The 24,825-nt window shown below is 46.0% G+C and overlaps 1 protein-coding gene across 10 annotated transcripts in view; it reads left to right on the top strand.

Annotated features, from left to right (window-relative positions):
* LOC120897012 (protein bric-a-brac 1-like) overlaps positions 1-24,825 on the top strand; it is a 138,612-nt gene that overhangs the window by 23,621 nt on the left and 90,166 nt on the right. The window contains exon 3 of one of the 10 annotated variants that reach the window (XM_040301666.1): positions 3,253-3,345. The exons of the other annotated variants lie outside the window; for them this stretch is intronic. Within the exon in view, the coding sequence (XP_040157600.1) occupies positions 3,253-3,267 (15 nt within the window). The 3' untranslated portion in view covers positions 3,268-3,345. Of the gene's footprint in view, positions 1-3,252; positions 3,346-24,825 lie in introns of those variants that run through there. 10 annotated transcript variants of the gene reach the window in all.

Genomic DNA, 24,825 nt, shown 5'->3' on the forward strand with positions numbered 1-24,825 from the left:
AGGCTACTAGTAACATGACAAGCTCTTGGTCTGATGCAACGCAATACGTTAGTTCGAATCTCGAATTGTCTTTCATCGACCGTGCTAAAGAATAAAGCTTTTCTTTATACAGTGAACGGCGTTTGGAGTGTTGAAAGAATACTTCTTTATGTGCATTTTTGTGTTTTCCTTGAACAGACAAATTGAAGTATTAAAAATTACAGTTCGTGTTACAAAATCCAACCACTCGAAAGGTAACTATATCATCCCAAAAGCTGTTTTGTCAATATTAACCCACTGACAGCACTGCAGACGTATGTATATATGACACTGGATGTTGCAAAACTCCCAGTAAAAAAGCAACATTCCCAATGCATTCCGCTCAGACATTCATGGGGGGTTGGTCGGGCTAAATCAGGTGAAAAATCGAACAGAGCGCGGGACAAGAGGGGTCAGCACATGATGACGTGTGTCGTCAGCTGCATCAGTGCGTGTATATACGTGCACGTCCCACTATATAGTAACGGGGTAGCACACTTGTTGATTGTCCTGCTGCCCATTGATCCAAACGGCAGCCACAGCAGTGTGTGTGTGTGTGTGTATGGGTCAGTCAGGATGGATGAAAACATGATTCGCGCGCGCGGTAAATATGTGCACTGGAAGCATCCTCCCTGAGAGAGAGAGAGTGGGGGTGATGCTGCACGACATCGCCATCAACCAATCCTCCCATTTTACCAGCGCTTGTGGCGTGGGAATGTAGCGCGAGCAAAAGTGCAATCCTGCACATAATCATCGTTCGGCTTCCGGTTTTTCCACCCACACCACCCATCCGGTACAGTGGGTATGTGTGTGTGCGCGCGGGATGAGTGTTTGGTTTGCCACAAATAAGTCACCACCATGCGAAGGTGTGAGCGATGCAACGGGCTGCAAATCGTGCCATTTTCCATGTCAATGAAGGTTAAATGCGTGTGTGTGTGAAAATAAAACACAAAAAACGCAAAACGAACCTTTGTGCGTTTGTAGCGGGGGGTTGGGTATGTGTAGCAACGCTGGCAATGCATTTGTGTTTTTATGTTCTATTCATCCTGAAGCATCCTCCTGAAGCAGTCGCGATGATTTTTTCACCCGTTTGCTGCGTGTGATGCGTGAAACCAGTGCGCCTAGTTAGTGACGAATGAGTTAGCTCTGTAGTGGAAAACTCTCTCCGACACACAAACACACACGCGGCTTCGGGTGGGTGAGTGAGCTGTTGTATATAATTGTAGTTTCGCGTGCACCGGTGTGCCGGATGGATGGCATGTGGTTTGTAATTGTTTTAATATTGCTGTTGATTGCTTTATTAGACCAATGCATGATGCATCTTTTTCCCGATGGGAGACAATGCGCCTACAATGTAATCGTATCGTTCCCGTGCTGTTTTACATGTAAAGGAAGTGGATTAATCATTTGCGATTTGCGCATTGCACATTTTGTTAGTAATTATACGATGCCCCTTGCTAGAACGCGCTCACTTGCAGCGTTTCATGAGGGTGTTTGACTGATTAACTGTTTGCGTTTGGATCTGGTTGCAATATCTTTTAAATAATAAATTTCATATTTTGAAGCAGCATCAACCAAACACTTCGGGATAGGTTGTTGCAGCATCAGAAAAACCATGATTATGTTAGCGATCTGTTGAAAGCATCTTTTCGGCTTCGTCATACTTTTTCTGGCAGCTAGGCTTTACAAAAAAGACTATTTATTATAATCTAATTAATAAAGAGAATCTCAATGTTCCTATTTTTATACACCTGGACGACGTCACTATTAGGAGCAAGTCTCCGAAACGCATACTAATCATACAAAAGAGCTCACCGCAAAAAAACGGCAAGCGCTTAATATTTCCCCTAGCACTTACACTTTCATATGTACAATGTACCGACAGTATTAGCGAAGCTTTACGAACCATGCCTTGCTAATTTTGATCCATGAAAGCTAAGCACACATCAGATCCCAAGTACCGAGGCATCGAGGTGCCGTTTAGTCTAGTTAAAATCGCTGTTAACATAATCCACACCACTCTATTATGATTCTTAGCTACGAGGGGCTTCGTCGCAAACCATCCGTGTAAGCACATTGAAAGGCTTTCGTTGCGGATCAGTTCCGAAAACCAGAGAGCGTTGCAACGTCTTCCCAAAAGTTTTTCCCACGTATTTAGTGCATCCCGTAGCAGTAGTAGTGGGGGGAACTGCATGAACCACCCGTTTGGCGACTAGCTTTTAGCACAAAACCCGGCCCGGAAATCATCATTCACGCACAAATCATCTCTCCCCGGTCGCACGCAAGCCGGGAGATGGAAGTGTAGCTGCCATACAGCCCGGGGGCCGGAGGTTGGCCATGCCGGCTTTGAGATGAATGGAAATATGTTTAGCTATGCGATGCAGCAGGCAACACGAGGGGATGGCGAGGGAGAGACACGTTGTCAAAGCATACGCACACACATTCGAATCGTAGGAAGTGCATTCAGGATGAGGAATTTATGTTTGGCAAGGATAATATTTCGTGACATGCTTGAGCGAGCGCTCTGGAGTGCGCTTCAAGTAGTCTGAAGCACACAAACAAACACACACACACGCAGGACATCATCTACGTCATGCCTGTTTGCAAGTGGGGACAGCGAAGGGGGCGAGAGAGGTCGGCCACCACTACACACACATAAGTTAATTAATTCACTATATTCATTATTTAATTAGGCCCGAGACCCGATAAGTAAAGGAAATACTTTGTCATTTAGCTATTATCTTAATAAATGAGAAATGTGCTCCGGGTGAGCTTTGGTGCTGCGCGGTGACGGAACGGGATTACGGCGTATCTTCGATCTCAAAGCAAAGGATTTGTGCAGGAGGGGAGCAGGTGGTTATGATGAAGCGGTAGAACTACAAACAGTTCTGACGTAGGCGTTTGTGTCCTCATTTCCTAACCCGACGGACTACAAAAGCGTTCCCTGCTAGACGTTCTAGTGTATGTGTGTATGTGAGTGAGTGGAATGGTGGATTGAGTTTGATGCTTGCAGGGATGCGAATAATGCGCCCACAAATCTAATAAGGATGCATTTTACAGCTGCAAATGGGATAGGGCAGGGCATGGAATGGGCTGGAATTGGGAGGCTGCTTGCCAGATTAAGTTGTTGGTGGAGCAGCTACATTTACACAATTACACACACTGAAACAAATCAATTGTCATGCATAAGTAAAGTACAATAACTCTAATTCACTGTCTTCCGTTTCGTTGCAGGTATGTACAGGATAGAGCCAGATGTTGTGTTACATTCTTGGAATTTATAGTGTAGTAAGTAAGGTTCATGCTTATTTTATATTTTGCTGTGATTTTAACGAATCAAACTCTTGTATGAAAGGTTATATAAAAGCTCACAACATCTTTGAAAATGTACATCAAATATTAAATTCGTGGAAAAACATATACCTACATTGGAGGACATTTAGCGGACATAGCGGAGATCCCTGGACCAATTTCGAGAGCGCCATAATCGAAAGCGCAACCGGGAAAGCACCATGGAGGAATTTGTCGATTGTTACTTTCCTCCTAAATCTCACTTATGATGGTGCCCCATCCTGACCGTCCCCCATTCGCCCCCCATATTAGCACGAATCGTGCACTTGCTCGAGCGGTGCCGTCGAGAAAATCATGAAAATGGAAAATCATACCCTCCATCCTCGTATCGCATCATGCTGGATGCACCCGCACAAGGAACGACTGTTCGTTCGTTGCGTTTTTTTTTTGTTGGGCAAGCTCATTCCACCCCCTCGACACACGGGTAAGATTCAAATGAGAGGATATGAACGAGAGGGCATCATCATTTGCCGAATCTCATACCAGCAACACCCACAGACACATTTGGGTGCTTTTTGCACATTTCGAGTGTGCAGTGTGCCGTTCCTTAGCCAACGGGTGCTGCTGCTGCTTAATTTCGATTTGCAAACTTCCCTTCCCTTCAGAACCCCATCCCCAGCCCCCAGAACGAAGGCATAAAATATTTGTTTTCTCGGGCGCACGAGCGAGGGGAAGGGAATAGAGTGTCGAAATAGTTCCAGGTTTTGCAAAACAGTGGTTTCGAATGCATTTTCGCGAACGTTACGCGCGGTGCATCCTGTTTGGCTCTTGGATCGAGATGCATCGCGATTTGGCAGGGTCTGACCTGGAATGCACAGGACTCCTATCTCTCCATCCTTCTCACTCTGTATGCCCGGGGTTATCCTATGGATGGGATTGAGATGGGAGGGAGAAGCACAACGCGCCTCGTGGCTTCCACAATTTACGTGCATCTACAATCCCCCTTAAAACGCATAAGCAGCGCCGGTCGTTAGGGAACCGGCCCCCCCCCCCCCCCCAAAACCCTTTCGTTGGTGTCTTTGTTTTTCCCGTACCGCCCGGAGCCGACTTGGATGGGGTTTTCCGAAGCCGAAAATGTTTCCCAACCACTCCCTCTTACTCCAGCATTTTCGGCCTACTCGTCCGCGCGTGTGTGTGTGTGTGTTGGCGCAACTGGAATTGAGCTACCAGCGAGCTTACCACAAAGACATTTTACATCCAAGCGCAAGCCCTAGCGAAGAACGGTAGCGCCCTAGCGATGACCTCGACGACGGTGCTGATGACGATGATAGGTGCGTACGGTGTGCATGTGTGTGTGTGTGTGATTTGAGCTTGGAGTGGTGAGCGAACGTCCAAACCTATCTTGCAGTGTGGGCGCACACAGTTCGGCTCTTTTCAATTTATCTTCCAGCAGAAGCGGTCCGGACCGGCATAGCCGACCGAACGATGGTACCCCGATTTGCCCCAAAAAGATCCAGATGGAATGATCTGTGTCTCCGGGTGCCGGGTCGGTAGCCGGTTGGTAGCCGGCCTCTAAACTGCATACGTACGAATATACGAATGCCCTGCTGTGTTCCGCTGCTAGAGGTGCAGTAGGCTTGCAGGAAACCAAACGACGGATACCGGACGAGGAGTGGTCATCATGGTGGCCGTAGGCAGAAGAAGCGCATCCAGCGAAGAGCCACGGGTGCTCAGCACTTCGATCCCGTCCGATGGCTGATGGTTTACCGTACGAACAGTACTACGGGACACGGAATTTATATAAAATTTATCATTCGAGATTTCGATTTCGCATGCCCCCGCTGCCTGGTGTGTCGCTGCCTGCTGAAAGGGTCGCTCTCCGTACCTCGCGCATTCGTAGCGGAATGTGATGCAGAGGGTGTGTGCGAGTGGGGGTGGGGTATTTATTTTGTTTTGTCTTTGATAACCAAACAATACATCTCTATTGCCAGCGAGGCCGCTGTATAGTTAGCCGGACGGTTCGTCGTCGCTGTCGTCGTCGTCGTCGTCGTCATTGGATTGCGTTCGATTGGTAGAGATGTGAAACTTTTCCTGCGTTTCACAGGCGATGGCGGCTGCCGTAATTGGGATATATACATGGGACCAGTCCAAAAGAAGATAGACGGGAGAGAGTGAGAGCAACCGCAACAGTCCGGGAACAACACAGCCTAAATCCAAACCGTTGCAGCGATGGGTTGCATTTCATCTGAGATTCAGGAATGGCCAGGAAAGAGGCAACGGTCCTAAGGTACTCTTCCCCGTTTTCGCTTCGGAGTCTAGGGGCGAATTATCCACCCAGCCCGGGAAGAGTCGTACACGGGCCTGTGTGTGTGTGTGTGTGTTCCCGGGGATAGGATGCAAACGAAGCGCTGGCAACGCATCTGAACGCATTTATAAATAAATAAATAAAACCGGCAACCTTTTCGCAACCGTTCGTTCGTCCTTCGCTTTGGCAAAGGCTTTGCTGCGGCCTTTGGAGCGGTGTTTGAACTGTGTGCGTGTGCGTGCGTGAGCGCGAGGATAGGAGCTTTCATTCCGTAGGGGGGGGGGGGTTCATCCGGCGAACGGGCAAAGGATGTGCAGCTCATCTTGCTCTTTCAGCAATGGAGTTTTCGCCCTCAAAAAAGCGAAGAATTGAACGGAATTGGATATTGGAATATGCCGATTCTAGGGATCAATTCCAAATAGACGGATGCGTTTTTGTATGAAAACGTATTAAAAGGACTTTGAAGTCGCTCCAGAAGTTCGGTGAAGAAATTTGTAAATCCTGATCAATATTTGATACGAAAAGGCTGCTTCAAAGTTGTCCCTAGTTCCAACATCGGTTTTGAATTATTTCACTTTTGCGGAGCCAACAAATCCCGGAGTTGTTTAACAATCGCTTTCCAATTGAGCAATGCTATCATTTGCATCTTCTTTCCCCATTAAATAAAATTCAATAAAAATTATCTAGAAGGGTACTGCTACTCCCTTTCGATTAAAAATATGAATTTCTTTCCAGTACCCTAGAGAAAAACTCTGTGCAATTGATGCAGCAGTACAGTGTCTGTACTGCCCGAGAGTCTGATGAATTATTTAATTATACAAAGAAATCTTTGTGCGTGTGTTAAAAAAGAAAGAATCATCCAAAGTCTCAACCAGCTCTCCGACATTTCCCAGGCAAGATAAAGTTTTCTGAAATATTCATAGCTCAAACATAATTCTTCTAGCAGGCCTGCTTGGAGCATTTGGGCATTGGGAACAGCAAATAAATAAATGAGTAAAAGAACAGCTCAGACGCTTGCTCCGCTGTTCCCTTCAGTTTGGAGTTAACCCAGGGAGCGTTCCGATGCGCTTTCGGTTGCAGAAAAACGCACCGAGAACTAATTCTTGATCCCACTGGACGTGGACCAAGACTGGAGTTGTCACAACTCGAGTTGGTTTGCCGGGACACAGATGCATACACATTTCTTTTGCAGTTTTTGCAGACAGCGCAGGAAGAGTTGCCTGCTAGTTCTTGAACTGAAATCCTCTTAAAATCAAACTCCGGTCCCGATATTCGCATTTTACGCTTACCTGCCTGGTGCATTTGCCGGTGGAGGACGTCATTGATTTTGCAGCCTGGTACCCCAAGCAGTCCCGGGTTTGCTGTTGAAAAATTAATCAAGAATTCTATTTTCTTTCAATTAAAAAATCTACCTCTACGAACGCATCGCTCTCTCTCTCGCCTTCTCTTCCGTCTGCAAAGCAAACACTGTGTTCCGGTTCTAGGAGTTCCGCAATAATCATGGAGCCGCAGCCGTTTCGGACGCACTCAGTCACATTTCAATCACGGCGACTCGGGCGGGGATAGTCTCATTGCCCTCACCGTCCTGAAACAAAAGACCTGCAGCAGCAGTACACACAAAAATCCATCGTCATGTGTGCGAGTGTGTGTGTGTGTGTGCCGTATTTGATTTGCTGCCCACCTTGCCCACACATGGAGTTGTGCAATGCCCTAACCGAAAAAACGGGACCGGGGGAAACACTGGAAATCGAACCGTACAAATCCTTCATCCCAAAATTGTGCTTGTGTACACCGTCCGTTCGCTTCCAAGATACTGGACTCCGGTGCAATGCATCTGACGGAGGGAAGGTGAAGCTGAAGGATATTTATTTTGGATGCAGTTGCCCGGGTCCGTTTTTCTTTCCCGAAATCCCGGGAAGCGGACCGAATGTACGACGGCTGCCGGTGCGTATTTGGTCTGCATCTGATTTGGACGGGCAGTCGGACAAACCTCGAAGTAGCATTTCCTATTTCCGAGATGCGCCCCAGAGTTGCCATCGACAACCTACCCACCTGCCCAATTTTTACCCCGACCGACAGTTGGGCGAAAGATATTGACGAATGTTCCGATTGAAGCACGTCACCCGGCCCTCGTTCGCGTCGTTCGGACGAGGCTGGAGATGGAGATCCGGTGCATAAAAGGCCTAGTCCCTAATATCCATCTTGCCGCTGCCGGTGCGGGATGCCCTTATTGTGGCAGTGTACGGCAGAAGAATGTTCGCGTCTGCGTTTTCCGAATTTCCACCTCAAGGGAAGAGCCGGGGGTAAACCACACATGCACGCATTTCGGAAAGAATCGATCGTTTTCGACAAGGCTTCTCGTGCCTGGACGCTAGCTGGGCGCGAAGCACCAACGCACAAAAGCGGCCTCCTTGTACGGTTGCATCGAGGTGCATGTGAGACTATCCCCAGCCGGAAAAGTTGGTCTAAATTAAAAGAACCCGGTGCACGGTGCTCGGTGCTCGGGTGCGGCTGACGTTGGTGGAATGATGCCTAAGTCCTAACGCGGTCCTAACGCAACGATGGCCGGGGCATGTCGTGTGGTGGTGGAGGAGTTTCTTCTGATTGACCTGTTCCTTTCCGGTGATTGCAAATCGGGAGGATGGGAAGCAAACCAGCATTGAGCTTGTTGTGAATTCGTAATATCGCAGGATGTTTCTCTGTGTACTGTCGAGTACAGCCGGCACACCGCCGCCTCCTGTTTCTCGCAGTTCAATATAATCCAGGCTCTTTCTTTGGCTCTTTCTGTTCGTTGTCCAGGAAAAACCTCGCCAGGATCCCGAGCGAAGAATTATGCTAGTACCGGTGAACTGGCAACGGTTCGTGTGGTGTTCGGATCGGTGGTGATATTTTTTACCAACCAATGTTGTTTTGTACCTTTCCCGGGCTACATTTCATTACGCGACTTGACCAGACTACTGGCTTCAGCAATCCTCCTACTTCTCTGCCAGGTTTTTGGGGGAACATCTGCATGTGATGCACTGATGCAAACCCTCCCGGACGCCATTTTTGCCATCGGAGACAGTCTTGCTGCGTGGTGTTTTCGTGCTCAACTCACTCTTCCAATGCGCACGGTGCACATCGCCAAGGCAAAGGATCACCCCTCGAGGGTGCATCAAAACCGCGAAATTCTTGCTTCACTGACCGGGGCACTGTTGATGGCGTCGTCGGCGTCGTCATGTTTGCTGCGTTTTCTCTTGTGTGTGATGTTCCCGATGCTGGCGCCACCGGGGGGGTTCTCCTCACCGTTACGGCAGCAGTGAAAGCCGCCTAAACAGTGTCCGATGATGTTTCTCTACCAGCGGTGCGTGCAAACACACATACACACACACGCACGGGGGCGTCCGCTTTTCGGTGCAGCGGCCGCTTAGTAGCATGTTATTTGAGCTGGCCTGGACATGCTGGAAGGTGCCGTTTCTTTCCGACCTTCTTTTGGGCAGGGCGGGTTGCGGTCGTTGGGCCGGCTCGATATTGTTGTGGCCGATGGCACTGGATTGGATTACGAGTGTTGTTGGCTGAAGATGAAAGCAAGAGCTGGAACCGTCGTGTTCTGACGTCGAAGCGGAAGACACACTAGTGCACGACCATCGCGCACACATGCACTTGCAGCTGCAGCTGGACGGTGCGAGGCATGTTTCTCAGCGATCCGAGCGCGTAGATGGTTTAGAAAATTGGTCCATTCTTTTGAAATTTTGGATGTACGCGAACTAATCGGTGTGAGGTGCGTTTTTTGTGTGCTTCTTGTTCTTGTTTTAGTATTGATGAGAATGGAAAAAGGGTGCTGTATCGGTTGTGGTTAGGGACAATACTGCAGCAGGAGAATTCGCTGCGTTCAGCGTTTTATGGTTCGTTTGAAGATTTTGTAGCTCGCAGGAACGGCTTTGATTATTTCTTTGATAGTTGTAGAGGCGTTGGATATTGATGAAAATCCCTTTTATATTGTATCAAATTCGTTTGTTTGCATGAAGCTTTAAAAGATACTTTTTATTCCACAAGAAAGAGGATGATTGTATACCTAGCCGGTCTCGTGGTTCAGTCGTTGATTTTGATAAAACAAAAAAATCAATAAAAAATATATTTATTATCCCCTAAAGATATCTTATTCATTGTCAAGCATTAAAGTTCATTAGATATAAAAGCATTAGATATGAAATATTTTAAGCAATTTTGAATCTGATATTCTATGCAAATCAATGATATTTGATACACATCACATAATCAATCATAATATTTATAAACAAGTTCAGAGGCCAAAGATACTTAACGAATCCCTACAGTTTTCTTGTTAACCTGAACAACAGTTACCAATAAATGAATTTTGCCTGAAAAAATGTATCGTAATTCAACATGTGCAGATAGATTTACATTCCATCAACATTCAAATCTATCTCGTTCTGTAGTATTGCAATAGGCATGTCTGTACAGTTATGATAGCGAAATGTTTGACGGTTCAAAACGAGAAGCAACCAAAAAGCTATTCATTTCGAGAAAGATTCACATATTCCAGTGAATCGTATTTCTTCCACCCGGTTTATGAATAAGTGAAGGGATGGTTTCGCTTTTTTGAAATCAAACCGTACGCACGTTCACCCAGGTCCACATACAAAAAGAAAAAGGGAATGTAAAAGGTATTTTTGGTGGTTGTTTTAGAGCAGCTTTACATTACATCGTATCGGATAAATTACCCTGACAAGTACGGGCGGGCACGGAGCATTTGCTTACCGTGAAAACACGTACCACACAGTACCGTTACTGTGCCGCAAAGCGCCGGACACGATGTGGTATAAACAGCGGGAAGAAGGTACGACGTTACGACTTCGGTACGAACATACGGAGAGCTAGTTTCGTAGACTCGTTCCACCATCGGTGATGATGAGAATCGATGATGCGTCTGGATACGCGAGCATCACCGCGATTGCATACGGCCGCACACATGTGTTGTTGTGCATCTTCATCGATTGGGGCGTTTTTGCAGCGGGAAACACGATCGATGGTTCTTGTTGGATTGGTTATTTAGAGCATTGGAGCTTGGTTTTATTTCACCACGCCAGTGTACGGGCGATTTGAGCTGGGGGTGAAATACTTATGCAAAAAACTGGGAGCAGCATCAAAGAGCACACAGAGCAGTTCGGAGATTTTTCCAATGCCGATTTGTGTTCTCTTGAGGTACCATGAGTTGTGATGAATTCGATCCTAAAATAACGTCAGAAAGAAATGGAATTTTTCTTAGTTTCTCCCAGAAATCCCCATCAATCTTGTTTGATTATGTTGATGAAAATGTTAGATTTTTCACCATTTCAGTGTTAACTTACTTAGTCAACTTAAAAGTCAAAAGGATATTTTGGATATTCATATTTGGTACTGCAGTTAAAAACAGCTCACCTTGAAACACCATTTCTGTGCGCGGTTGCTGTTGCTGACTGTGGTTCTTTTGGTGCGCATCTTCAACGCATTGTGCAACCCCAAACGCCAGAGAAGCAAACGATCAAACCTTGCTCTTGGTTGGTCCTGCCGCGGTCCAAAACGAAAGTCTGATGTGTGCACATTCTTCCCGTTTGTGTACGGCTCCAAACAAGCCTAATACACAATAGCCAACCGGCCACCACAAAGCACAAAATTAGAGACGGTCCTAGCTTCCGTGCTATTTTGCCCGCTTTTTTTTGTGTGTGCCGTTGCTCACCGTACGTTCCTTGTCTCAGTTCCCATGATGTGCGTAACGCCTGCGGGCACTTTTGGATGTGCAATACTCCCACTGCCAGTTCGAGGATCCCACACCGTCCTGCGTTGGTTAGATTCCAGCGATTCGGTGCGCAATTCGCGCACCGATACCGAGCGAGCCGTGATTGTTTTCGCGTGCAAGTGAATCTCGACCGTGAGGCAGCGCTCTGCAGGAGGGGGAAGATCTTTTTTTTTTCGGTGGCCTGAATTCTCGTACATCACACCAAGTGAGCACCATCTGGTGCAGTTTGCAGCACCCGACCCTTCTGTACCACCTTCACCACCGTGAAGAAAGCAAAGGAACGAACGGACTCTACGGACGCAGTGGAGTCGTCCGGCCTGTTGCAAATTTAATGAGATTGAATTTTAGATTTTCGTCATCCAATTTAGATTTCTGGTGCGAAATCTCGCGGACCGCGAGAGCTTCCACGCACGCAGATGAGCACGCGGTGAAGATAGCGCACTGATGAGCGCGCTCCAAAAACCCGGGGGCGTGCAGGAAAAAATGCTGATGAAATCTGGAAACATTAGATGAAAATGTGATTTGATAGAATGCAAACAAAAAGGCCCTGGACATGAATGGAGAAGCAATCTTGACATGTTTTAATGTCCTGCGGAAAGCCTGAGAGCTGATAATTTCAATAAACCGGATTGTCGGTTAACAAGTTGTAAATCTAATATATGATACAAGAACAATTAGTTTATCAAATAAGACATCCAAGGTAGTTTGGGATATTGCATCTGTACATACTTCCACACTTTTTCAAAGTACAACCTCGTACCACCTCCTATCTGCCTCGTTATGCACCTCTTGATGTATCTAAATGCATCAACTCGTGGAACTCAAACGTGCTGTCAGTGCCCTTGATGCTGTTTACAAAATATTCGAGAAAATTGTACCCACAAACACAACGCTCCATGAAAAGGATACGCCACAAGAGTTGTACCACTCATCACAGCTGCGTATGTAGTGGCCGCTGTACGCATACTCCCGGGGAAACAAAAGATTAATGTAACTATTCATGATGATCGCGAACGAATGTAGAATTCCCCGCTGTGGAGGAGAAGCAGGGTGAGTATCAACCATCATCGTCATCTACCATACTCTGTCTCTATCTCTCTCTCTCTGCATGCGCTCCAAACGCTTCCGGGCGCTGCAGCAAGACAACAGAGGCCGGAGAAATTTCGGACGTTTTTGTGCCAACTCTCCCCCCTACCAAAAACTCCCCCGGGGTGTCGTCGTCAAACATGTGCTTGTTTGGAAGTGAAGCCTTTTTAGACAGGTCGGAAACGGTGCCTGTGTAAATGAAAAAGGGGGAGAGAGAGAGCGGTGTGGATAGGTTTTCGGGGCGGCGGTAGGGGCTTTCGGTTCGAAACATCGTAGGCACTGCTGCATTCTATTTCTATTCGTCGCATGATTATTTGATGACGAATTTGATTCAATATCCTTCAGCCGAATATTGTGTGTGTGTGTGTGTGTGAGTGACCAGTGCATTCAGCCGGTGAACCCTCTCAATGTATAGGTCCGGCCCCTTGGTGTCCTTTCTTCCCACTCCCACCATAGATCGCCCGATTCGTTATCGAATCGCTCGAAGGGTGCTCACCGTTGGCCGTTTGCTTGCCAGAAAGCTTGGCATTCTCCATTCTCGGCAAAAAGGCTTTCGGGCGACCATTCGGACAAGGATCATCTAATTCTTCTCGTAACCAGCGGTGCCCATGGCACCCAACAAAAGGACAGCTACTGATCCGACCGTCTGAAGCACCACAACACGCATAGACGCGACTCAGTTTTAGGCTGTTGTTAGGAGCACGGCTCTGGGGAGGATTTATTTTGTTTTAAATAAACATGGAATTATAAATTTGCACATTTAGGAGTTATAAAACACGGCCGTGTTTTGATGCAATATACATCTCCGGACGTTGGCGCTGCCGGGCGTTGTTTGGCGGTCGTAGGCACAGCACAGAGCACTGGTCTTGTAGCTGCATTTTACCAGCATTCTGCAGCCTGGCAAAAACGGCCTTTCACCGTTTGGTTTCTGCACGGCTGTATTCTATGCACTATGGGTTTATCTTGTTGTTTGGCAGGGTGGGTTAGCAGGTTTTTTGGGTGGGTGTGCGTGTGTGGGATGAGAGTTACGGTTCTGTACTGTTCGTTCGCTCGTCCTTGCAGCCTCATGGCTGCATCATCAGGCTGGCTCATCCTCATCGACGAGACGTTGTCGTCACATCGCAGGGGCCAACTTGGTCATCACGCTCCTTATTTACAGCAGGCTGTACTAGCGAACTATGGTTGCAGTGGGCGCTAGAAGCAGGGATCGTGGAAGAATTCATCACCAGTAGTTTCTATGAGCCCGAGCGGGCCGCTTCCTTGTGGTGTGTGTGTGTCTGTATGTGGAGGAGCTAACTCAACCAGACATGACGCCCATCAGTGTGCAGATGTTAAATGTTTGTAAAAGTTTTTTTTTGTGCCCTCTCCGTTGTTGCTGGGTCTATTCACCCCGACACGCCATATGGAATCTGCGAGCATATTTCGCAAGGAGGTTGTGCATTATAAAAGTGCATCTTCCGATGCATGCGCCGGGTCGGTTTCATTTATGTTCGTGGATCGTAAATTCGTGGATTTGCTAACATTTCCCCTATGTTGGATGAAAGGGTTTGTGGTGAGATTCGCTGAATGCTTCGCTTTTAGACGTTTGAAAAGGCGTTGAAGTGGAATACCTGAGTTAGAGTTTGAATATTCATAATAGGCTTTACATTGCCAGTAGTATATAGTTAAGCATTGGCAAACAAAGAATCGGCTTTGAAAATATTTGTCTAATAGAAAAATCGTATCATATCTCATTTCAAATACGATTTCCTGTTTATATCTCATATAATCTAGTTGGATTTAGGGAACTGTATTAGTCGGGACCATGCAGGCGTTTTTGTCTATATTTTTTCATTTTATGCTCGTATCTCTATCAAGAATTTATAAATAGCGTTTAAAAGTGACCGTAATATTTTTTGGTTTTATTTTTAATTCTAAAAATCATTTCAAACACGCACAATTTAACGATTGATAACGTCACTCGAGCTTTCTGTTATACGCCACGCAGAAAACAATACCCAGACAAAACGGAACAAACACGTAAATTAAATGTTTTTATTGTCTTTTGTGATATCATCTAACATACGACTAAAACATTATAATCAATCGAATCGTATTGCCGGGAATGAAATCATGCAGCAATTATAAGGAATTCGATTACAATCTTTTCTGAGGCTCTTTGCATTGGGATTGCAAACGTCTTATTAACATAGCAGCTCAAATGTCATTGAAAGTAACAAAAAAAAAAACTTCTTCTTAAATGTGCAACGTGAAGAACACATCTGAGATGATATCACAAACATTTGTTACAGTTATTGTTTTTAATTAACATTTCGTAATTATATTTATTACTAACATAATTAGTCGTTTTAAATGGAGTTTTATTTTGTTTGTTGCAAGCTCTACCAATTCAAACCCCTTCCTGCAGGGGATGTTTTTAACTTCCTTCCACCAAAATGCCTTCGATTGATTAGTAGAGCTGAATGAATTCCACTGAAAATAACGAAATACTTGCCTGCCCTTTCTCTCGTACCAAACGAGAATAGCTCCTCCCGCAGGTTTGCCCTGCCACCGATTATCGGCCAAAACTATTCGCGCTAACCTTCCGCGAAGCGAGCGAGCCCACGAAAGCCATTACCAGCAGCCCCCGTTTGCCTTCACAGTAAAATGCGCTAATAATAACGAAAGGCGCGCGCACACACACACATACACACTGCAAAAGGGCACAACCCTTTTGTGGCTCCCAGTGCCGATTGTGCTTCGTTACAAAATTACATTCCACTGGTTAGTTTGTGCCGTTTCTTTCCACTACTATGCCCTTCCCGTCTTTACTCATTATAAACTGCAGCGCAGCAACAAAAGGGCTGCAATTACACCTACTGCACAAGAGAAGGGGGGGGGGGTGTAAGGGGAAAAGGGACGGTGCATTCCCCGGTGTGTTGCATGATGCAACGTAGGCAGGAATGGGATGTTTCTTCTAATAGAAAAAAAGCAGGGGCGGAAATGCCATGTGGTGGGGAGTTTTGTTTCGTAACGCGTAACGCTTGTGATTGTGACGTTTTAACTCCATCACTGTGATGATTTTTCTCTATTTTGTTATGCGATTATCATTGGGTCATAAATAAAAATTCTCCCCAAAAAAAGAAGGTGCTAAAACACGAACTCTTTTTACTCATATCACCGGGTCGCTCTTCACTGCCGCCTTGCTGCCTAAATTGGAAACAATTTTGTTCAACGGGCGCAATGACACGGTTTTGTCTGTGTCTTCAATCAATTTGAATCCACGCTTACGATAAGATTCACCCACCCACTGCATTCATGCTAATTCCCATTTCCAACCCGGCCACCGAACACATTTTTACTCGATCCATCCATCCATCCATCAAACTGCACTTCTGCTTCTCAGTCTCCCACAGCACGCCTCCCCCCATTAGCGTGCGATAGTTTAAAGAAACACAAACACACACACTCACACACACACGAAAGGGCACTTTGGCTCAACGACACTCACATAAAATCGGCCCCACGGCCATCCAACGACCAACGGCCAGCTGTGTGACTCCACGGAACAAACACACAGGGCTCAAGACAGAAATTAATTATTTGTTTAATTTATATCATCCGGAATTAATTTATCACAATCATCGTCGACCGGGAGGGGGTGGGATGCAGCAGGTTCCTCCTTCGCTTCGGCAGCCGGACAAGGAACGGGGAAAACTATAAGCAAAGCAAACACGGGCACCAACTGCTGTGTCGTTGGTGTGCGATTGAAATGTTTCGCCACTGCTACTGCTGCTACTGCTGCTGCTCACGGGGATAGACTGAAGAAGATTCTCATAAAAGGCTGGACCGACGAAAGACGAAACGTAAAAGAACGCAAGTCGTGCGAAGAGCAAGAAGGTGAAGGTTTGGTGAAGGTTGTTGTGACGGATTGAAATGGGGGAAAAAACATACAGTAAAACAAAGTGATGGAAAATGGATCGCTGTACATCATGCTGGGGGCAGCGCTCCCAACTGATTGTATTTACTTTTTGGTTCCAAAGCAGGGTTAATGATCTTTTGGAGAGAAAAGTTTGATGATAAAAAAGCGGAATGATATTTATTGGCATTTCTATTAATTTGATTATGGATAACAAAAACTGGAACACGTATTGCCACACCCTTGGCACGGCCAATAATCGAACCGAGTTGAGGGAAAACGAGCAATGGCTAAAGTTTATTAGTGATCTCTTCATTGTCACATTTTCCAACACCTTTCCGTTGCATCAGACCGTTGCATCGGCTCGAACGAACTGCCCTACGGAGCTCTTTCTCTCTTTATTGAAAATTTATATCTTCATTCTTTCGGGGGTACGGCGCGATTCCGACAACCGTTTCATTGGTGAAGTTTTCGGGACGAAGAAAATGAGCCTGGGTGTCGGGTTGGGAAATTTCACCTTCCCGAGTGCATCAGCAAGCAAGCAACGTACCTGCCCCGTACGGTGGTGCATCGATAAATAGATAATTAGAATAGTTTGATTAAAATTTCGTACCCGCCGCTGTGGGTGTGGTTCAACTCAATGACAATGCCACCGGTGCGTGAAAGACCGTCCTCCCAATTTGTCGCGATCGTCACTCTTTCTCTCTCTCTCTCTCTCTCTCTCTCTCTCTCTCTCTCTCTGTATACACGCGAAAATGCACTCCTAATGTAGAGGCCGCACTGCTGAAATTGCAACGCATCGGACACATTGACGCATCGGGTTTTGATCGGAATGATGATGGCTTGCTACCGGTGGAGTCTCTTCTTTTTTGTGTATGCTACTGCTGCTTAGAGCTCGCCCAGTGCTTTGGTGGTCCTTTTCTCATTCTTGTGTGGTCCGGAGAGGAGCATAAAAATGTCCAAAACCCGAGCGCCCCACTAGACGCTAGTCCTTGTAGGGCAGTTGATTTCTTATTTATTAGAACATCAGATGACGGACGGGAACTTCATTTAGATTTATGTTTCGTTTTTCCCTCTGTCCGAGCCAAAACCCGGGCCGCAACGGACGTTTGCGTGCGTTTCGCTAAATTCGCTCTGCGCTGTGGCGGCACTGTTGTAGGCAACGTTCCGTACTGCATAGCCGGGTGCCTGTCATTGGAAAGGTGCGCAAATCATCAAAGTGATGCAAACCCGAGAGTGTCCCCGGTTTTCCCCACAAAACGCTCCCTCCGTCCTCTGTTCCTCTTACGCTTATACTAGTTGCTAGTGCTACCTTTGCGATTGGACTATGCGTACGGTTTAGGAGCCCGGCTGCACGGACCTGCTGCAATGTGCATTGCACTTGAATCGTCGCGATCGCGAAGAAGAGTGACGAAGATGATGAGCCCCCAGGGGGCGCGCGAGAGAGAGAGAGGCATTGGGTTCCGGAATGCATTTCGGGTCTAAAGTGGCCACACACACACACACGGACACCCATGCACATACGGACACAGAGCACGTGTTTGAGTGGGCAAATGGGGAGGGTATAAACATTCATTTCCACCTCATTTACTTTGTCGTTTTGGAGCGCATTGCGATGGGAAAATTAGACGCAAATGTTGGTTGCGTTTTTGCGAGAGCAAATTTCAGCTGCACCACGTACACAATGTATTTGAGCTATGCTGAACACATTATTGGCATTTGGGTGTGTTTTATTATCCTTATAATGTTGAAGTTTTGAATTGTTTTTATTTGGATGAAACATCACGAAGATTTGAGGAAATAAATATCACAGATCGACGTTGTGTTTTAGCCATTGAAAATAATACATTTTGCTTTTGATATAAAAGTATAGAAACTGTGTCTTTTTGTATGTTTTCCATACAATTGATAGGCCACAAACAGCAAACAAACTGTTCATAAGCTCATCACGCATCCAGCCGCTCTACATTTGATTATCATATTTTAGTTCATTTCCAACCAATTACATCGGACAGACCAACTGTTCTCACCTGTTACGCACCTTCACGATAGAAAGAGCTGGGCGAAACCTAGAACGAGACACCGATACAGAGAGAGAGAAAGCGAGAGAAAGAGTCACATTGTGTGCCAAATTACACCCACCCATCAACTCCCACGCGTATCGTTCGCAAGTGCTCGAAAGTGTAAAATGTGCACCACGATGTCCACCGATCACCTCGGATCGTTCCACCTCTTTCTAAACCGGCCGTTCGCGCTGCATCCCATCCCGTATCCCATGAAGGCTAATAATGCATAAAATTGCTAACACCGTTTTCATCGTTCGGTTTTCTTGTGCGCTCCAAAAAAGCATTCCCCTTTCTCGGGGCCCTTTTTCGAGTGCGCGAAAACCACCGTGTAAGACAGGGCAACCGTGGTAGAGTCAGGCCGACTCTTGGCTCTTGGCTCGCAATCCCCCGGTGGACGATAGTAAACGTCCGGCCCCGTAGTGTTGATGGTGTGTTACATAGCGATGGACAGAAATTATGCTCAAACACACACTCAAACACAAACTGCTTCATCCGAGTTTGGTTGGCGGTGCAACGACGATCGGAATTAGATTTTCCATCCAAATGAACGCACAGACACACACACACACACACACACCGGTAGAAGCATTGAGTGCAGCCTGCCCCATCGTGACATATCTTTCACCCGACATCCGGTGTAATACTTTTTCACCAATCGACCTCGTGCTCGTTGTCGTCGGATGCACTTTTCCGTCCCGTCTTTCGTTTGTTTTTCACCCAAACACCAACCAACATATCGGTACGCACCTTTTGGAGAGGGGGTCGGCCCCTCTTGGGAGGAGAGCAGTGCAGTACCCACACTTGACTTCCAAGCCAACTCCACTCTGGCACACACACACAAGCATCTCGGGTGGAGAAGTTTTATCATTACGTTTTTGAAATTGCATTTTGCATAATTGATGGGCAAAGCGTACCGTAACCGAAAGGTATATACACACCGTACGCAGCCCCAGAAACGCAGCGACCAAAGCCTACTACACACCGGTGAAAGAGGCCAACACACACGCACATGCACACGCACAAAAGGTTTGGATGCAGTGCAGCAGGGTGGTGGTGATGGTGAACGAATTAGGATGCTTGTTTGCTCGTAGGATGTGCCTGTTTTAAATATTTTATTGTGAAGTTTGTCTTTTTCCAAAGAATGGCCATTTTTAAATGTATAGAAAAAAGTGGGGAGGGTAGAGGTTGGTTCCCGGTGCAGTTCAGAGTGTGTGTTTGTATGTAAAACACATTTGCACATTTGGAAAGATGCGCAGGGTTGGATATAGCAATAGAAACAGGCTCCCAAAATCTGGCCGACTTACTTTTGGGAGTTACTAAATTGTCTGCCAGAAGAATCAGACAAAACGGGTTTCCCTTGAACCTACAGTTGACGCACACATTGTAGGTATTTCATTGTTTCAGAAAGAGACTGAACGGCTTCTTATAACTCCATCATCTCCTAGTTGCAATATGAATTATTATGCAATGTTAATTCCGCCCATTGAAGCCTCTCGTCAGTCCGACAATTACATCTGTTCTAAAATTCCCAAAACCAGGACATGTGTGAAGCTTCCTTTTGGCTTCATTATTACACCAAACATGGCCTTATTCCTGCGCATATGTGCCTACACTTCCTCGGTGCCTTGGCACGCACACGTGTAACTGTTTTGGCACGGCTCGAGTCCGTGTGTTTGCCCATTGCCCCGATTCGAACTGTTTGTGCACCGCCCTCCGCATTCGATTCGAGTGTATGTAATTTAATATTTGTTATTTCGACTCGGCACTGGATAAACGATAGAGAGGCTGAGCTCGCGCGCCCGAATCGTACAAAAATTAAATCCAAACAAAGCGGTATGAAGCGGTATGATTGACGTGCCCAGTCAAAACACACACAGGCCGCAAACTACGCGCGCAGACCCGCACACACGCGCGCGCGAGGGCGTGCGCCCGCGCTCGATGGTCGATGGAAATTATGTTGCGAATTTTATGCGGCACATTCCATGCGGCCTATTTGCTGTGGCCGATGAGGAAGTGAAGATCGATTTCTAGAACCACAAAACCGTTCCGTGCGCGCCGCAAAGGAATGCTACGAACCGATGGAAACCTTCCCAAGTGGCCCTCTTGAACAGGCCGCCTGCCTTCGGTAAAAGATGCACCCGAATGGGCGCGCGCGCGCTCGTTTTGTCCAGTGCGTCGGTACGAGAGGTGGAAAATGCGGGAAAAGAAGTTGCATAAAATCTAAAACCAACATTTTGCCACAGCCACCGTACCGTGCCGTGGAGTGGTCCTCGTTTTGCCCACGGGCTGCCGATCGTAAATAAATATTTGCTAATGTTTATTGTTATTATAAATTTGAATACATGTTTCGGACTGCATTCGGACTGTTTTCATACTCATCATCCCCATCCACAATGACCGGGGGCATTATTATTGTTTTGCGGAAATCGTTTTTTGTTCCACCTCTCTCTCTCTCTGTCTGTTCCCTGCGCGGTTTTGTGAACGCATTGAAGTATGCGAAAATAGTACGTAAACACACACACACACACATATGGGGCCGAACTGTTGCTAAGAAGGCGGATAGCACAATAGCACGGTTCGCAACATTGGGGAAGTTGATCCGGCAGCATATGTTGGGTATGCTGTTTTTGTGCAACATACACACACACACACACACACACACACATGCACGCACACATTACAGTCAGTCGCCGCGGTGTACGGCCACGATAGTCGATTAGTTGAGTGACTGGAAAACAATGCACAGCCAAAGAACACAATTGACCACAGCATAAAGGGGAAAACCTGACATGGTAGCTACCCCGTTTGCTCCTGCTCCTGCTGCTGCTGATGATGGAACGCAGTAAATGGGTGTAAAAATTGACCGCTACTGGTGGAAGGCTTCGTTCCGCGGGCTCAGCGGAACACCGTGTTGGAGTGAGGAAATGTAAGGAAGCAATCAACAACAAATTGTACAATGTTTGGCATTTTAGTTGATGCTTTGGAGTCATATAGAGAGCGTGAAATAGCTCTTTGACGAAGGGTACCAGTGCAACATCGTACAAGAGATTCTTAAAAATGCTTATTTTTTGTAACGGTCATCTTCATTTAGTAATCGATAGTTCTGAGAAAGCGTTACATCATTTGCATCTAATCTCTAGATCTATTGAACGTCCTATTTAATGGCATTATGGCACCAACATGAACTCTTCCAATTAAAATGTCTAAAAACTACGAAATCTTTGATTTCTTCTACTCCAAAAAGGTGTCCCACCATTCAATTGCGTTGTTTCTATCTGAAGCTTCAAAGTTGAAGATTCAAAGGGAATATATCTTGGAAGCGTAAGACCACTTTCTGTTATAAACTCATGATCTCCACAATCCACAATGCTCAGATACAAGGAACTTCAAAAACGTTTGTTATTCTCTTGTTTCTTTGACCTGTTAAACCTTGAATTGCATATCTCAATCTTTTGTGTCTGGGATATTCTGCTTCTACAAAACCATGTTTAAACCATATGATAACAAGAGATTAAGCTCAAGGTTTTTGTAGGATCCCAACATTCTAGACACGAAGCGACCGATTCGAATGTAAAACTAAACTGTTTATGCAATTTCAATACTGCTGCTTGTGTTTCTGTTACAATAGAAATTTTCCCTCGATCGGGCATTTCCTTCACGCAAAGTTAAGCTTCCAACCACAACAACAAGGTGGGATGTTACAACATCACCAATAAATAGTACACCGCAATAGAATTCCTCCACTCCACCCCAGGGAGCCCAGCAGCAGCAGCAACAACAACACTTGAAGATCATAAACAATAATAAAGAAATAAATCACAACCACCCAACCGTAGCCGAGAGCAAGCGTACGGACTAGTTTTGAGGCAGCAACTCTCAGGCCATCATCTCAGTACATCTGAGACAGAGTACGATAAAGTAGTTTGTGAATTGCTTTTTGCGTTCGCGAAGGTTTTCTTGAAATATTGAAAAAACCCTACAAGACAGCAACGTTTCAATATAATAAAAACACACCACAAACCGGTACCCCCGGTAGCCGCATTGTAGTTATGCCACCAGTTTTGATATATCCATTTCTAATGCCATCCGTTAGGAGCAGCAGCGTTCACCAAAGTTGTGACTAAATGGCGCTTCTTTTTCCACACAGCTTCGCTACGGAAGGTTACCGTGTTGATAAAACCTTCCCGGTGAATGGATCAGCCCGGATGAAGATTTATGGTACAGTGACGAGCATAAATAGTATTGTACGGCGATGTGCAATGTGACGTTTGGTTCTTTTTTTTTGCGCTACGAAGTGGAACCAGCAGTCCCCCGTGAATTGCAGCCGCAATCGTGTCTTCCGGCCTGGGGGGGGGACATGGAGAGATTTACTACCGAAAGTACCGCAGCATAATCGAGCCATTTAAGAGCGAAGCAACGTTAAAGTGATGCCAACAATTTTACATCACCCGGTGGTGGGGTTGGATATTGTAAGCGATCTTTACGCGTACGTTGTACGATCAAACAGCCACCAGCTTCTTGGCCGGTGTGCCCACACCTTACTATGTATCACGCTTCCCACCTCTCTAACGTGCGCTACAGCAGGATCATTTGTTACGCGCATCAGCATAACGCAAATTATCCACCCCGATCGTTCCGTGGTGCATGCACCACCGACCGATCGATTCGTGTTTCTCTGTTGTGCTGTTTTTTTAAATATTTTTTATTCCACCACAGCATGATCATACCGGCGACGTCTGGCGACGTCTGCCGCGACCGAAGGCAAACACAAAACAGCACCACAAATGCTACTGGAGTTTGGTTTTCTCAAGCGCAGTTGCAACGATCATCTTTTGGCAGGACTGTTGATGGAACTATGGGAGAGAGAAGAAGGTATCATTTTCTTACTCTCGACCTTTGCGAATCAAACAAACCGCCCGTGTCTCGGTTCTTTTTTGTGTGCTGCACACTTCTAAGATACGTTACCGGAGCACCAGCCAGCACAGAGAGGAAGTGCGAAGGTAGTGTTTATGTGCTTATACGTAATTTACCTATCGATCGAAGGCCGGTTTGCGCCGGCTGATACGCCGCCAGAGGACCTGTCTGATTCTGGCGAAAATCTTTCGGGATTTTTTGTGCGTCTGTCAGTCGGGTCGATCAGCAGCAGCCTCAAGATGCCCCAGAATTCTCGAGACTGGTTTACTCAAAAAAAGATGCAAGATCGCTGACCTTGAGATTGATTAACCACCGGACCCCGGTATGCAAATTATCAAACGGTGGTTTGCCCTTCCAGGCAACAAGTTTCGGGGAAAAGGGATCGACCACTTGATCATTATAATACAGCGAGATAGTATTTTGCGCCTCATTTCTCGCTGTCTCTTTCGTTCTTTCTCTCTCTCTCTCTCTCTCGCTGAACCATTGCTGAACCAAAGCTCGATCAAACCGATCGGGTATCATTATGCTTGATATCGATACTTCCAACATACACAGTAACAGTGACCCCCGAGCTCCGTTTTTTTTCCAGTGAAAATGCACCCAGAAGCCCGTAGGTTATCATTTTTATTAATTTGCTTCGTGCTACCGAAATGCGCAAACGGCTGTCGGGGATTTTTTTCCACTCTCTCTCTCTCTCTCTCTTGTCCGTGAAGTGAATTAATGATGTGTTTGCAAGGGTTCGTACTCTTTTTGTGGACGGGTTTGTGGAGTTTGAATTTAAATTCGCTCACTTTTGCTTTACTTATCGCTTCCGTGCAACAAGAAGTGCAAGTGAATCTCAAAGGGGGCTTTCTAATTGCCACGGGGCATGTTGTTTGCCGTTCAGAATCGTGTGAATCCTTGGAACATTTCAGGGTGGGATTAGGTGCTGACGGCACCATCACGCAGAATTTGTGTGGACTTTTATAATACTGCATCATATTCTTTGATGTTTGATAATAAAGAAGCTCTTTCTGCATTTCTGGAACCTTTTTTGCAGCCGAATTGAAGTATGAGTAACTGTTAAAAAATGAGTTCAAATCATTGGGACTGCATAGTTGAGCTTAATTCTGTGAAGAATTATAAAATTTTGAATGATAAAACTATGTTTAATCTTTTTAAACGCATTTTTGCTTAGAAAGAAAGGCACATTATTTCCTTCTTTCTGTCTAAGTTTCTAACTTAACTTTAAAAGTGCAAATTACAGTCCTGCTAGATCATGTATTTTACAGTAAAGATCTCATAACAGCCCTTTGACAATATTAGAATTTGCAAAGAAATCGATAATAAGTTTAAAATATTGAGCTCTGCAGCAAGTAATCTATGAGTACAAGTATGTATTGCTCTTCAGTAATTGAATCTGCTCTTTTTGTACTGAACCAAGGATTCACTGAACCCTGGATACATCGTACCATTTTTGTATTGTTGA

Source organism: Anopheles arabiensis, chromosome 2, assembly GCF_016920715.1.
Source record: "Anopheles arabiensis isolate DONGOLA chromosome 2, AaraD3, whole genome shotgun sequence".
Classification (NCBI taxonomy): Eukaryota; Metazoa; Arthropoda; class Insecta; order Diptera; family Culicidae; genus Anopheles; species Anopheles arabiensis.